This window comes from Dermochelys coriacea, chromosome 2 (assembly GCF_009764565.3).
Source record: "Dermochelys coriacea isolate rDerCor1 chromosome 2, rDerCor1.pri.v4, whole genome shotgun sequence".
NCBI classification, from domain to species: Eukaryota; Metazoa; Chordata; order Testudines; family Dermochelyidae; genus Dermochelys; species Dermochelys coriacea.
In genome coordinates this window covers 17602669-17617824 of record NC_050069.1, presented here as the reverse complement: position 1 = coordinate 17617824, position 15156 = coordinate 17602669, and the positions used below count along the sequence as shown (strand labels likewise).

Sequence of the window (15156 nt, the reverse complement as noted above, 5' to 3'; positions counted from 1 at the left end):
TCAAAAGAGACTCACAGACAGATTTTCACTCTTGTACATGCTTATAAAGAGTGTTGCAATCTTTAAAATAGCCATAATGCTCCCTGTGGTTTTGTGTTGAAGACTGAGTTTCTGACTGCTTACTTTCTCCTTCAAACAAATCAAGTTCACCTGTGCTTTTCAGCATAATCGACAGTTCTTTTGAAAAGGGATTGTTGAAGATGTGTCTAGTTTTGTTAGGCATTTTTCATTTTTAAACTACAGCCATTATTATCTATTACTTTACAGGCCCAACAGTCTTGGAAGTGTTTAACACCCTACTGAAGCACCTGCGTCTCAGTGTTGATTTTGAATTAGGTGAGAGGCGTAGCTCAACTGGCAGTGCCAGTTTCAGCACAAGCTCCAAAGAAAGCGACGAGAGGATTGTCCAGAATGCCATTATTCAAACAATTGGTGAGTGAAGATTTTTTTTTCCCGTTGAGCATGCACTCACTTCAAAAAGGTAACTTAAAAACTGACATGGGTATGAAGTCTAAACACAGAGCACTCCTTTAAGTAAAGGTCTTGCCATTCACCTCTTTATTTCCCCTCACTCCCACCAAGATAAGAGTAAGGTGTCTGACTGCACCAACTTTTAGAACACAGGCTGGGTTTGTGGGGTTGAGAGTTAGAGGGAGCTGTCTTTTTACTTGTTAACTGGGCAAATAAGATTTCAGTCACTGAGGCACAATAAAAATGGAACTCTGTCACTTCTGCCGAGTCATATTGCTGATTAATATTGTGTTTTGGAAAAATACAAATAAAACCTATGGGTTTATGTCTCTTACTTAAAACAGAACCCTTGAAATACAAAGCTGCTGTCTTAAATTCCCATATTTTTAATGTATGCTGTGTATCAGACATATATATACAATATCTGTATGATATGAAAACCACCTGGGAATCACAGTATACATTGTTGAGATATATTTTAATTGTTACTGCTTGAAAACTTGTTCAAAAATCAAACATAGCAGCAACAATGACACCTACTGGCCACTTATTGGGTTACTGTTACTGTGTTTCCAAGAGACATAAAATCCTGTTTTAGCATTCACTTCTGTAAATAATTTCATTAGCATAACTTCTCTCTTTTCAGACATTCCTGTTACTTTAGTGCTATTTGTGTTGCTATACATTTAATGAAAATTGTTACTTTAAATTTCCTCCAATTATTTAGGTCTGATTCCCTCAAATTTTTGTTCAGCAGATTTGGAAAATTAATCTGTTTCTTAAATTTCTGTATACCTTAACCCTTTCAACTGCAGTAACTCTTTCTCAACTTCATTGTAAGACTCAACTTTGTCATGGTTTTAGAAATCTTTCCATCTCAAAAATTCAGATTTAACATAACTGTATTGTAGTTTGAAGGTGAAGAAAGAGCATAGTCATATTCTTGTAAGAGTTCTTCTTTGAGTACCCCATTCATGTTTAATAATAGCATAGGAAAGTGCAAAGGTAAGGAATTGAATTAAATTTTGTTCTAGCTTGGAAAATTTCCAGCTCCTGAATACTCTGTTACCTTGCAATTAATGTCAAATGCCCTGGTTTAAGTAGTATAATTACTCAGGAAAGATGAGACTAGAAAGTGTGTTGGGGGGAAGAGGGAGAATGAGGCAGTCGTGACAAGATGGTGTACAGTAATGGGCAGAGTTGCACAGATGAATACTGAGCAATCTATTACAGCTGTACTACAAAGTAGAACATTGCAAAAGGTACAGGAGACCCAGTCAGAGTAGATATTTTATTCCTTACATTTATTAACCTCTACAGAATAAAGAAAGTAGCCTGAAGTGTAATCTTTCTCTCCATTTTTATTTAGGGTTTTTTGGGAGCAATCTTCCAGATTACCAGCGGTCAGAGATTATGATGTTCGTTATGGGGAAAGTACCTGTTTTTGGAACATCCTCACATTCGTTGGATACAAGCCACCTTGGGTTTGTACTTCGTTGCTTTTTTTTTTTTTTTTTTTGAGCTTCTGAATATAAGCTCTTTTCTGTTCTGAAGCCCTCCTAAAGTAGAACTTTTAAAAATTGGAATTTAAAATAACTCTCAGCTGCTAGGTTTCTATTCAATGTGATAGAGAAACAAGCCACACACACACAGCAGTATGAACCTAGCATCCAAAATGCAACTTTAATTACAGTTGATTGGAAAGCCCTACATATCATGCACTACAAAATTTCTGCTCTTCAAACTCATGCAGGTGTTTCTAAAAATGTTCCATTAATTCCTTCCATTTTTAGGAAGTATGCTTTCTTAGTCGTGGAATTGTCTTCAGACTACAAATTTCTAGACAGCTGAATAATTCAGAAAGTTTTCTGCTTCATTCAATACTAATTGACTTTAAGATTAAGAAGGAGTCATGGTGGGAAAATTATGCTGAACTTTGTTTCACTTTGGATGGCTTCTTTTTCATTTTAAAATTGGGTTGTCAACTTGGACATTTAAGGCCTGATTTTTTAGAAGTGCTGAGCAGCTACAGTTCCATTTGAATTCATTGGAAGCTATGAGTGCTCAGCACTTCTAACATTTAGGCTCAAGTTCAGCACTTCCTATAAGGCAGTGGTCCCCAACACGGTGCCCCTGGGCACCATGGCGCCCGTCAGGGCATTTATGTATGCCCACCATCAGGGTCAAGGAACAAAAAGGAGAGGAGTGCATCCCCCGGAGAAGCTGCTGCCAAAATGCCACCACTGAGCACTTCCGGCGGAGAAGCTGCTGCCAAAATGCCACCGAGGAGCGCTTCCGTTGGACATGCTGACGCCAAAATGCCGCCGAGAAGCGTCGCTGCCCACCACACTCTTCTGAAGGCATGAATGTGCTCTTGTCACAGAAAGGTTGGGGACTACTGGTATAAGGAAACATTCAATATTGGGACACTTCTGAAATTTAGGCCCCTCTCTATTTACAGCATTATCCATACTTTGTATGTTCTTTGTGTCTAATTGCTTACTCAGTTGTGTGCCTTCCTGTAACTATCCTTTTGAAACAGTTTTTTAACCATTCATTTGTACCTCTTTTGTAGGTGTTTACTCTTTTTTTTTTTTTTTTTTTAGTCAGTCTTGTACCTTGGTCTCCTAGCTTGTTGTTTTCTCTTGGCACACAAGAAGTGATTAAAAATAGTATATGTGATTAAATAATATTTTGAAGTTATCCAGAGAAATTGATTCAAGCTAACTTTTGAGTATCTTCCCCTGATTCCAGGGATTTGGGAACTAGGCGGATTCAGATCATGTTGCTGAGATCTTTACTTATGGTAAGCCTTATTTGTTAAATATATTTTCTAAAAGATTCTGTAGATAACTTATTCTGTAAATGCACCGAATTTTGATTTTAGTCAAATTATGTAATGTGGTGTGCATGTTCACACTATCAATATCTGTAGATATACAGAGTAAAATCACAGCTGCTCAAGCACAGGTACTTTACGAGAAGCTCAGGAGTTAATCCTCCATTCCCACAGAGTAGTTCAGAGGATGTCGGTCATAACTGGGGCTGCAGGCCCAAAAAATGCCAGGGAGTTGAAGTGGCTAGTTCTGCTAGCAGTGCTAGCAACCTCTAAGTGAAATATTTTTCCCTCTCCACCCTACAAGAGCTGTAATTTCTATACCCTTCTATGGTGTAGCAGTGGGCGCTTATTAAGCTCCCAGTGCCTCAGGAGGAATTATGGCTTAAAATGGCAAAGCACTTCAGACGCCATTACTCAGTGCCTCACCTCCCAAGCCTTCCTCATCTTCTTAAAAGAAGAAATTAGAAAAAGAACAATTAGAAATACTGATTTTTCACAAATACACTCTTTTAAACTTTAAAGTTTCTTCAGCCATTCAAATTACACTTAAATATGAAATTTACCAAATGCCCTGGGTCTCTAGGAAATATCTTATGAGTTTCAGTTGGTTTTAATAACTCATCACTGGTAGAAGGGACAAAATGTTTGTAGAGTGACTTAGATTGTGGTTTATAATAGGTTGCTTTATAATATATAAGGCTCTGATTTTGTCACGGAAGTCACGGAATCCATGACTTCCAGAGATCTCCGTGACTTCGGCTGTGGTGGCTGGGAGCTGCAGGGTCCCCCCACTGCCCACGACAACAGGGAGCTGCGGGCAACCCTGGGCTCCAGCAGCAGCGGGGGGTGCCCCGCAGCTCCGAGATGGCAGTGCCAGGTATTCCGCAGCTCCAAGCCACCAGCGGTGATAGGGGAAACCCTGCTGCCCAGCTAGGGAGTGCGTTGTGGGCACTCAGCAGTTCCCCATGGCTATTTTTAGTCCAAGTCAGGGACTGGTCATAGGCTTCCGTGAATTTTTCTTTATTGTCCATGATTTTGACTAAAAATATCCATGACAAAAATCTTAGCCTTAATAATAGGTATGCATACACTAAAAAGCCTACATATCTGTAACCCCAGAAAAATTTACAGTTAATTCTACCCTTTTATAGTCTCTGTATCGTCTATGGGATTTATTTAATTGAACAAATGAGAAGAGATTCAGTTTAAACTTAATTCAAAATTGGTCATTGGGAATCAATCCAGTGAGCAAATATATGTTCTCAGTATGTCTCAAACCTTTTTAAAAAACAAATGAGGAGGGGGAAATTCCAGATGTGGCATCATGTTGACACCCTTCTGGTTCATCAGTTGGGTTGGAACCTTTAGATCAGGAATGGGTAAACTTTTTAGCCTGAGAACCACATCTGGGTATAGAAATTGTATGGCGGGCCATGAATGCTCACAAAATTGGGGTTGGGTGGGTGAGGGGCTGAGACTCTGGAGGGGAAGGCGATCCAGTGGGTACAGACTCTCCTGCCCATTCCCCCCCCAAGTTTGACCACTTTTATCCCCATCCTCTCCAGACTATTCCAGTCTTGTTTCCTCCCTACTACTGACTTCTCATCCCACTCTCTAGTCATGAGACTTCTCATCCCAGCACCAGTCTCCTTGCTCAGCCAGTCTTAATCTCCCCTTTTATTTCACTGTCTAAATCTCAGTCTCACCCTCCCCTGCTCCCACTCGCCTTGTCCAGTTTTTCCCTCCATGTGTTCCTTGTCCAATATCAGTCTCCCTCTTGCTCCCCAGCTCCTTATCCCAGTCTCCCTTTCTGGCTCCTTGTTAAAATCTCTTTGCCAGCCATACCCTATTCTACTCTCCACTTCCTGGATTATTGTCAGATCCATCCCCCACCCTGTTCTCTCCGCACCCCACTAACTCCTGTTCTCAGTCTCCTTGTCCAGCCAGTTCCAATCTACACCTCTTCCCCCAGCTCCCAGTTTCCTTGCCCAAAAACTGAGTCTCCGACCTGCAACTCCCAGTCATTGAGTCACTTTGCATCATTGGTGCAAGCACAGTCTGATTGCATGTTGGATCTGTGAAGTGTTGGAGTTTGGATCCTGTGAGGATGAATTTTCAAAGGAGCTCACCTACTATTTAAGCACCTAGGATATGTCTACTACACAGCAATGGATGCTTAGGGTTAGCAGGACTCGAGTCAGCTGACCCATGTCAGGGAACTCTGGGCTTGAGCATCTACACTGGGTTTAGGATTTTCTCAGTCATGCTCAAACCTAGGGCTCTTGCGTCCACACTGCAGTGCACAGACCTGAGTCAAAGTAATCCTGTCCCAGAATGCCTAGCACCCCCCTCACCCACCCATCCCAGTGTCGATATTCTATCCCTACAAATATGTTGCACTGTGGGAAAAGTTTACTGCCCACTCTGGTTCCTAACTCTGACAGCGCTATAAGGAGCACATGAGTACATACACTGTATAATTAGCTCCTTTGGTGGCTGTCTCAGTAGAATGACTGCAGTTTGAGAAGGCTTTATAATGATTTACAAGCTAATCTGAGAATTGGGCTCTCCACCTTTAGACTGAGACATGTTGGCAAGAAAATGCACGTGTGCACCTGTTCTGAGGATAATTAGGACACCAGTCTCCAGGGCTGTCAAACTAGTAAAATGAAACTTCGCAATTCTTAATTTTTTAAAATGGGATGTTCAATGAAGACGTTTTTGTTCAGTTTGTTTTTTATATATTTTTGTCTGTTTTGAAGTTAGCTATGTATTTTCATTAACCTGTCTTGTTTTAATTTGCTAATGTATTTCTGGGCTGAAAATGCCTTTTTAAAAAATGCCTTTTTAAAAAAAAAAAAAAATTCAGCTGTTTGACTACACAGAGTTGGGAGAGGAGAAGTTTCACCATTTATTTTAAAATTGGTCAAGTTATAGTTTTGAAAGTAGCACATTTTGTATATGCAACACTTGCAATATGAATGTGTTCTTTTTTACCAATTTTCTAAGCAAAGAAAGGCTGTATTGCATCTGCACGTGTGGCTAGGCATGCTAGATAAGTCTACAAGGGAGAGCTTGTTGCATACATGGTTCAGCTGTTAAGGGACAAATGGAATGAGGCAGGGCTCCTAACCTCATTCTTTAGATTGAATGGTTAAAAACCACCTGTACCTGGAGCATGTTTTTTCACTATATTTATTATCCAATCTCATATTGTGTCCAGGAGCTTGAAATATAACATGTAGATGCTGATTCTGGAACTGCTTTCACACAGGCTGAGGGATCTGCCCACATGAATACAATTGTACGATAAGAGTTTTCAGGTCATGAGCCAAAGACAATTAGTCAACGGGGAATCTTTCCATTGACTTTAGTGAGTATTGGATTAGGCCCTAAAAGAGGCAGACCTTTGCACAAATTGTTGCCTCATTCAGTGCACATCTTTCATGGGACAGGGCATTCCTGTAATATCCAGCTTAAGAAATATTTTTCTTTTTATGGAGAGACGGGGAACCAGAAATTCTAGTTTTTTAAAAAATCCTCTTAAGATAATATTAAGGATGCATAATAAGCAGTCAAGTCAGGAAATTCCAAGTTAATTGCATTTACAAATGAACCTATCCCCCCAAACACTTGAAAAAAACCCTGCTCACTCAGAAATGGAGTGGGAGTTGAGAATTATTCTTATCTAGTAGCGTAATAATGGTTTACAATGATAATACTTATGTTCTCTTGAACAATGAACAGGTGACTTCAGGATATAATGCAAAGACTATTGCTGCTGCTCTTCCTGCCCCATTTCTTGATCCTTTATTGTCTCCTTCACTCATGGAAGACTCTGAACTAAGACAGCTGGTCTTGGAAATATTGCATAATCTTATTGATCGGCATGACAACAGAGCAAAACTTAGAGGAATAAGGTAGTGTTCTGGTTTTAATGGCTTCAGTTGTAATAATTGTTTCTAGTTTAATATCCAAATGCTAAAGTAGTTCATATAGTTAATTATATATTTCAAAGCATAAACATTTTAATGCACTATTTTCCCAAGCTTTAAGTTGTTAGATTTGGTTCCTTATATACACAGCTTCCTGTGTCGTCTTATTTACTATGCATTTTAGTAACACTGTAGTCCACCTTTCCATAACAAAACTGGAAAACAGTTATATTGATTGAAGGATAGAGATGGTTCTGTCCAAGCCCTAATATATTATTTATTAAATGGAGGTTCTAAATAGTTGCTGGTTTAATTAAGTTTTTAATTGTATTTTTGCTTTGTAGAAGATAGTTTTTTGCTGTGTAAAATGCAACCTTCTGTGTTTGAATCATATTTACTTTTATTTCCTTCCTTTAAAACAGAAAATTGAATGTGATTGTTAAACATGAGTATAATTAAAATGGAAATTGCAAGAATGTTTTGAATAGCTCATATATATTACACAACCTGTTTTCCCCATACAACTTCCCTTAACAAATTATAAATAAGTTATTTTATTAAAATGACATACTTGTTGCCTTTGTAGAATAATACCAGATGTTTCTGATCTAAAGATAAAACGAGACAAAATTTCAAGGCAAGACGTGAGCTTCATGAAGAAGGTAATAGCATGAAACAGTTATCTTTTCCTTTGAAGGAGCATGTAAAGTAACTGAATCATTAACTTGTCTTTCTTTGCTGCAACCTTTTCACATCAAATTAAAAATCTCAATATAAAATTCTTTTATAATTTTTTTTTAATTTATAGCACCTTAAAAGCAAGGTACTGAATCATTTCCGAGACAGTTCTGTGCACTAAAGAATTTACAGCTTAATCTCTCGTTCTGTGGAAATACTCGCATGCATGAAGTTAGGTACTTTGCAGAATCAGGGCTTTAACGACTTTAAGCTATGATCCTGAAGTAAGTTCCATGCACCCAGACTCCTGTGGAGTACCAGTAACTTCAGTAGGGTCCTCCAATACTGATCTAATCCTCAGCGATTTTTTTTTTTTTTTTTTTTAAGACAACATTTTTAGCCCATAGGGCTAGCTTTAGCATTTTACTTTACTTATCAGTAACACAAGGAACCTTCAGGTTGTATCCTGTAAGGCATTAGCTTAAACAGTTAGCGTAAGACTTTGAAGCCTATGAACTTTAGCATAGATAAGTATCCTAACAGTCACTCCAAGTTTTGGGGAACTGGGCATAGTATGCTTAAGGGGAAGAATTTGTACAAAATGATACCTGGTAACCACAGGAACATTTAACTGTGGTACTAGGCTTGGATATTTCAGGATAGAAACCTTGGCAGATGCTTAACCACAAGCTTGCCTTGGCAACAAATTGACGTATATGATGATAAGCTAAAATCATTAATCATAGAATCATAGAATATCAGGGTTGGAAGGGACCTCAGGAGGTCATCTAGTCCAACCCCTTGCTCAAAGCAGGACCAATCCCCAACTAAATCATCCCAGCCAGGGCTTTGTCACCCTCCTAGTGAAAAAGTTTTTCCTAATATCCAACCTAAACCTCCCCCACTGCAACTTGAGACCATTACTCCTTGTTCTGTCATCTGCTACCACTGAGAACAGTCTAGATCCATCCTCTTTGGAACCCCCTTTCAGATAGTTGAAAGCAGCTATCAAATCCCCCCTCATTCTTCTCTTCCGCAGACTAAACAATCCCAGTTCCCTCAGTCTCTCCTCATAAGTCATGTGTTCCAGTCCCCTAATCATTTTTGTTGCCCTCCGCAGGACTCTTTCCAATTTTTCCACATCCTTCTTGTAGTGTGGGGACCAAAACTGGACACAGTACTCCAGATGAGGCCTCACCAATGTCGAATAGAGGGGAACTATCATGTCCCTCGATCTGCTGGCAATGCCCCTACTTATACATACCAAAATGTCATTGGCCTTCTTGACAACAAGGGCACGCTGTTGACTCGTATCCAGCTTCTCGTCCACTGTAATCCCTAGGTCCTTTTCTGCAGAACTGCTGCCGAGCCGTTCGGTCCCTAGTCTGTAGCAGTGCATGGGATTCTTCCGTCCTAAGTGCAGGACTCTGCACTTGTCCTTGTTGAACCTCATCAGACTTCTTTTGGCCCAATCCTCTAATTTGTCTAGGGCCCTCTGTATCCTATCCCTACCTTCCAGCGTATCTACCTCTCCTCCCAGTTTAGTGTCATCTGCAAACTTGGTGATGGTGCAATCCACACCATCCTCTAGATCATTTATGAAGATATTGAACAAAACTGGCCCGAGGACCGACCCTTGGGGCACTCCACTTTATACCAGCTGCCAACTAGACATGGAGCCATTGATCACTATCTGTTGATCCCGACGATCTAACCAACTTTCTATCCACCTTATAGTCCATTCATCCAGCCCATACTTCTTTAACTTGCTGGCAAGAATTCCATGGAAGACCGTGTCAAAAGCTTTGCTAAAATCAAGGAACAACACGTCCACCGCTTTCCCCTCATCCACAGAGCCAGTTATCTCGTTATAGAAGGCAATTAGATTAGTCAGGCATGACTTGCCCTTGGTGAATCCATGCTGACTGTTCCTGATCACTTTCCTCTCCTCTAAGTGCTTCAGGATTGATTCCTTGAGGGCCTGTTCCATGATTTTTCCAGGGACTGAGGTGAGGCTGATTGGCCTGTAGTTCTCAGGATCCTCCTTCTTCCCTTTTTTAAAGATGGGCACTACATTAGCCTTTTTCCAGGATAAGGATAAGGACACACCAACATTATTATGGTGAGGAACTTAGATAGGGACAAGGAAGGCTGGGCATTTGTCTGAATGTTCATGACAGTCCCATGGACATGTAAGAGGCCAGACCACCAAGTAAGGAGCGTTTGGCCCACTGGATTCGTTTGGCATGCCAGGGGCAGAGCAGGACCTTTATCTCTTTCCACCAGGTCCCCATGAAGGAGTGTTAGATATGTCAGGAATGGTACAAGATATTACCTTAACTCTGTATTTTTGCTAATTTTTGTGGTTTGGAGCCATTGTGTCTTTACTAATTATGCTAATAAAAGTGATTAAAGCTTTGCATTGCTCTCAGTGTAGATGTCATCATTGTGCACATCTGGGTTCTCTACCAGATAGTAAACTTGATGGGCTTGATTCTCTTGTGCCCAATTCTGGAATTAGAACCGTACAATCCCCAGCCAGGTCTTTCAATTGGTACTTAATTGGAAATCAATAATAATCGATAACCAGTAAAGAATCGGGCAACACATTCAACATTAATTTGTGAAAAGTAGTGTATTGTGGTATCTTTTCAATTTCTCATATTATTAAAGGAGTTATGCTTGTTTGTTTAAATAACTTCTCCCTATCAAACTTGCTTCTCATTATACCTTCACTGCAGGATCAGTCATAATTTTGTATCTAATGTCACAGTCTCTGACTATAGATGTATAATATCTTTGTTGCCATATCTAGTCTGAGAGGGTGAATGACCTATGGAAAAAATAAAGAAAAAAACCTAAACATATTTAAAGAAATCCTCATAATCTTTAGATTTTTGATCACATGCATTATTGGACACACGATCTTAAAATTCAGTTTTGTTTAGGAGTATTAGCTTCTGAAATAAGGATGCAGACCCTAGTTTAGAGAAATAATTTGCTGGGCAAACACTTATATGCAGTACTACTATTGAGAAACATAAAATTAGTAATGTCTGCTAGCAGTGGTGTAGGAAATAATTTTCTAACAGAGTTTTTTCTAACTAGCATTGCAGTTGTTGAGCTGTACATATTTGCGATCTAGAAATATCAGGCTCAATTAGGTTGCAGCAGCTTTGAAATAGTAAGCTGCCATTTGTAGAAAAAAGGACTGAATCCATTCGGATCTCTGTAATTTTAAACCTTTTATTTTAAACTTATATGCTAACTGATGTCAAGTGATGTTAATACCTCTGCTACCTATACATTTGTCTATCACCTGCAAGGGCATGTCAGGTCATGCCATAGAAAATGAAAAAACTGTGAGCAGACAGTTGCATAAGCAATGGCCTTTCTAGATCATTTTTACTATATGTTCATTCTTTGCCTTGAAATAATGATTTCTTTAAAGAATAGATTTGGCTGATGCTTAGGACATTTCTTGAAAGTGTAGATTGTTAATTATAGACTCCTTCATTGTAATGTTACTGTGATTTGGTTTGCTCTTCAAGAGGGTAAAAAGTATGATTTTCAAATGTGTCAATGTGTTATTTTCAAAAGAGACTTAGGCAATTGGGAACCTAATTCTCACTGAAAGTCAAAGGGATTTAGGCTCCTTAATTGCCTTATTCACTTTTGAAAATGGGGCTTGGGCTTGTTAGTCACTTAGGCGTGTTTCAAAATTTTACCGAAGATCTATTTTTTCATTCTGTTCCCTCCTCGCATTTCCATAAACTGATGTAAATGTTCGTTTTCGTGAATACTTCATGTCAATGTTAAACCTGGCAGAGGACATTATGATTCCTGTATAATGTTGTGTATGACTTTTGTCTTTGAAACTATTTATGTAAGACTCAAAAGTGTGTTCACATAAAATGGCATATTACTCTAAAATTGCACTCAAGGTAGAAAGGTAGTGCTCTTTTGTTTAATAACCTGTTTTGGTGTATTTTAAAATAATCTTTATTGACAGGTTTTTTTCAGTATTGAATGTCCCTTTTCTGCACTTTATAGCATGGCCAGCAGTTGTACAGGCACATCTACTTAGGTTGTAAAGAAGAAGATAATGTCCAAAAGAATTTTGAGCTGCTCTACACTTCTCTAGCTCTTATAACAATCGAACTAGCCAATGAAGAAGTGGTTATTGATCTCATTCGACTGGCCATTGCTTTGCAGGTAAGCTTCAGGAATGATATTTGGGTTAATCCGTTAAATGTATATTTATGGATATCTTTTATTGGACCAACTTCTGTTCGTGAAAGAAACAAGTTTACACAGAACTCTTCTTCAGGTCTGGGAAAGGCAGCCAGAGTGTCTCCAGTAAATGCAAGCTGGAACAGCTTGATTTTACATAATTAGTTAACACATGTTGCAAGAGACTATTCAAAGTGAAGTGACCAGTTAACACCCCTCCAGTCACAGGACAAAGGAGATTAGTGAGTTATTGTTCTAATAAATCGTAAATCCAGTCACTCTATAAGTAAATATAAATGAATACGAAAAGCTGAGTATTGAGATGATTTTAATTTGGGTTGGGTTTTTGCATATATTCAGAAACAGGAGCCAAGATTTTCAAGGTAGAAATCTAAATATGTGGCATGAATACCAGCAGCTTCCCAGCATCTTTGAAAAACAGGCAACTAAATAAATGGCCTGTTTTTCAAATTGCTAAAATTTTGTCTGGGTCTCTTTTATTAAATGAAATAAGACTTTATTAAAAGGTTGCTAAATGCAGTAGGAAGGCCGTGTGATCTGGAAGAATGAACAGGAGTATGGATTCAACAGTTTAGATACCATGGTTATTGGAGCAGTAGAAGAATCTGGATAGAAATAAGTCCTGAGCTCTAATCCTGGCTTTTCCAGTGATTCATTATGTGGTCCTAAGCGAGTCACTTCACCTTTCTAACGGTTAACCACTTACCTCCAGAGAGGTGGTGAAGATTAAGGAGCTATTATGTATGGTTTTGATGTTTTCCTGTGACTCATGCCAATATTTTGTCTGTTTTTAAGTCATCTTGTGAAATTTATTTTTTTAAATAACATTCTAATTCCCTGGAAATGTTACATTTAGGATGGAAAGGGGTCTATGGGGAAGACACAAGACTAAGTGTCAAAAGGCACTCTTCTCCACCATGGGACACAAGTAACCCCCAGAGATTTCAGTAGAGTTATTCATATCCTATGGGGATAGAGTTGAAATGGGTTCCTGGGCTTTGCTCTGCCATACTCATGGGGTAACAGGGTCCTTACATTCCCTTATATTAGTTGTTCCCAGCTATAGAATGAGGCTATTGCTTACCTACTTCAAGAATGTTAAGACACTGTTTGTGAACTGCACCGAGACCTTCAGATGAAGGCAGTAAGTACTAGTTAGTAGTGTACATATAGTGATTATGAAACAGTCATGTAAATTCAGAATAACTTGTAAATGTTGGGCCACTTGATGTTTTCCTTTTTATTATAGGACATCGCCATCATTAATGAGGATAACTTGCCAATGTTCAATCGCTGTGGTGTCATGGCATTGGTTGCAGCCTACCTCAACTTTCTAAGTCAGATGATTGCAGTCCCTGCCTTTTGCCAGCATGTCAGCAAGGTAGTATAAAATCAGTGACTTTGATATTTAGCCTGGCATTTCCTACACTACAACAATTAAATAACTTTTGCTAAATGTTTTTTCTTTTTAGTATCTTTTAGCATAGCAACATGCTGGCTGATTTAAAGCTTAGAAAGACTACATGTAATAGGTAGAATATGTAGAGATTCTGTCATTATTGTCACTTTTGCCTTCTGAGCACACCCTCCTTTTTGCATAATTCGTATGGTCATCATATCTGTTGCAATGGCTTCTCTAGTAGATGTATTAGCGGCTGCATATCTTACTGCAGAATCTTGGGAATATGAAGCTGGACCCACTGTAAGATGATATTCAGCTCTCTCTCCAGAGACTCTGTATAGTAAGAACTAATGTCCATAATACATCTGTGCCTGTTAATACTACTACAGTGCAATCTCTGTCAGCTCAATGGGAATTGCATACTATCTTCAAGCTTGTACAGTTAATTTTCACCTCTTCTAGTACACCATTTTAATTTTGTTCACCTACATTACTTTTCATTATAATTGGAATTTTATATTTATTGGCCAGATCCTCGGCTAGTATAAAACATGTAGCTCCATTGCCTTCAGAGAAGCCATACTGATTTATACCAACTGAGAATCTAGCAGACAGTCTAAAATAAAAAAAATAGTTATTTTAGATATGGGTTAGTTTAGGGGAAAATATATCTTAACCTATTCTACCCAGTAATGTATCATTGTGGTGGTGTCTGCTATACAATATATGTAATATCCTGTGTGCACAAATAAAGATTAAATATGGAAGAATAAGAACGAAAAGTTTCATTCATTCACTCCAAGACCGCTTGTGTTACTTTGCTTGTTTTGCAGGTCATTGAAACACGAACTGTGGAAGCACCCTATTTTCTACCAGAAAACATCTTCAAAGACAAGCGCATGTATGTAGATACAAATATTTATAATAGAATGGATGAGGATGCATTTTAATGTTCTCTTTATCGAGATTAAACAATTGTACACCATAGAGTAGGTTGAATCTATGGAGAAGTGGCACAGAAAGGGTAATGATACACAAACTGGGGAAGAAAAATGTAGTATTAAAGATCAAATGGGAAATCTCAATTTTAATTTCTTAATAAAAGGTTAGTCAGAAGTAAGTTGCATGTTGATGCTATAGCATCTGAGTAATAGAAGATATTTTATTTGTACTCTGTAACTTTAAAATGTAGTGTGGTATCCTAAACCCTTCAGGAGCAGAGAGCCACACTTAATAATAGAATCGTTCTCTGCATCATAATCTTTCAAATCCATAAAAGATTACTGGGAAAGTTATTCTTGAATGTAAACTGATCTGATTATTAGAAAATCATTTCATTTGCAATTACTTTGAACTGGTGGATCAAAATGAGGCCAAAAATATTTTAGTAACTCCTAGACTAGGTGAAGAATAAACAGTGATGATTAAGTTCCAAATCGTCTAGGTGTGTTGTGTTAAGAGGATTCATAATATTTTTTAAATGTACAGAGAAATTAGAGCTTTGAATATTCAATTAATAACCAATTTAACAGTGTTCCTTTCTGTCAAAACATCAACACTGACTTTTCTTCAGGTGG

The 15156-nt window shown here is 38.5% G+C and overlaps 1 protein-coding gene across 1 annotated transcript in view; it reads left to right on the top strand.

The window, feature by feature from the left end:
* Window positions 1-15156, top strand: part of EFR3A (EFR3 homolog A) — a 203209-nt gene that overhangs the window by 155949 nt on the left and 32104 nt on the right. The window contains 8 exon segments of the mRNA XM_038390220.2: window positions 268-432; window positions 1841-1955; window positions 3226-3277; window positions 7058-7230; window positions 7832-7907; window positions 11977-12138; window positions 13427-13558; window positions 14413-14480. Coding sequence (XP_038246148.1) covers window positions 268-432; window positions 1841-1955; window positions 3226-3277; window positions 7058-7230; window positions 7832-7907; window positions 11977-12138; window positions 13427-13558; window positions 14413-14480 — 943 coding nt within the window.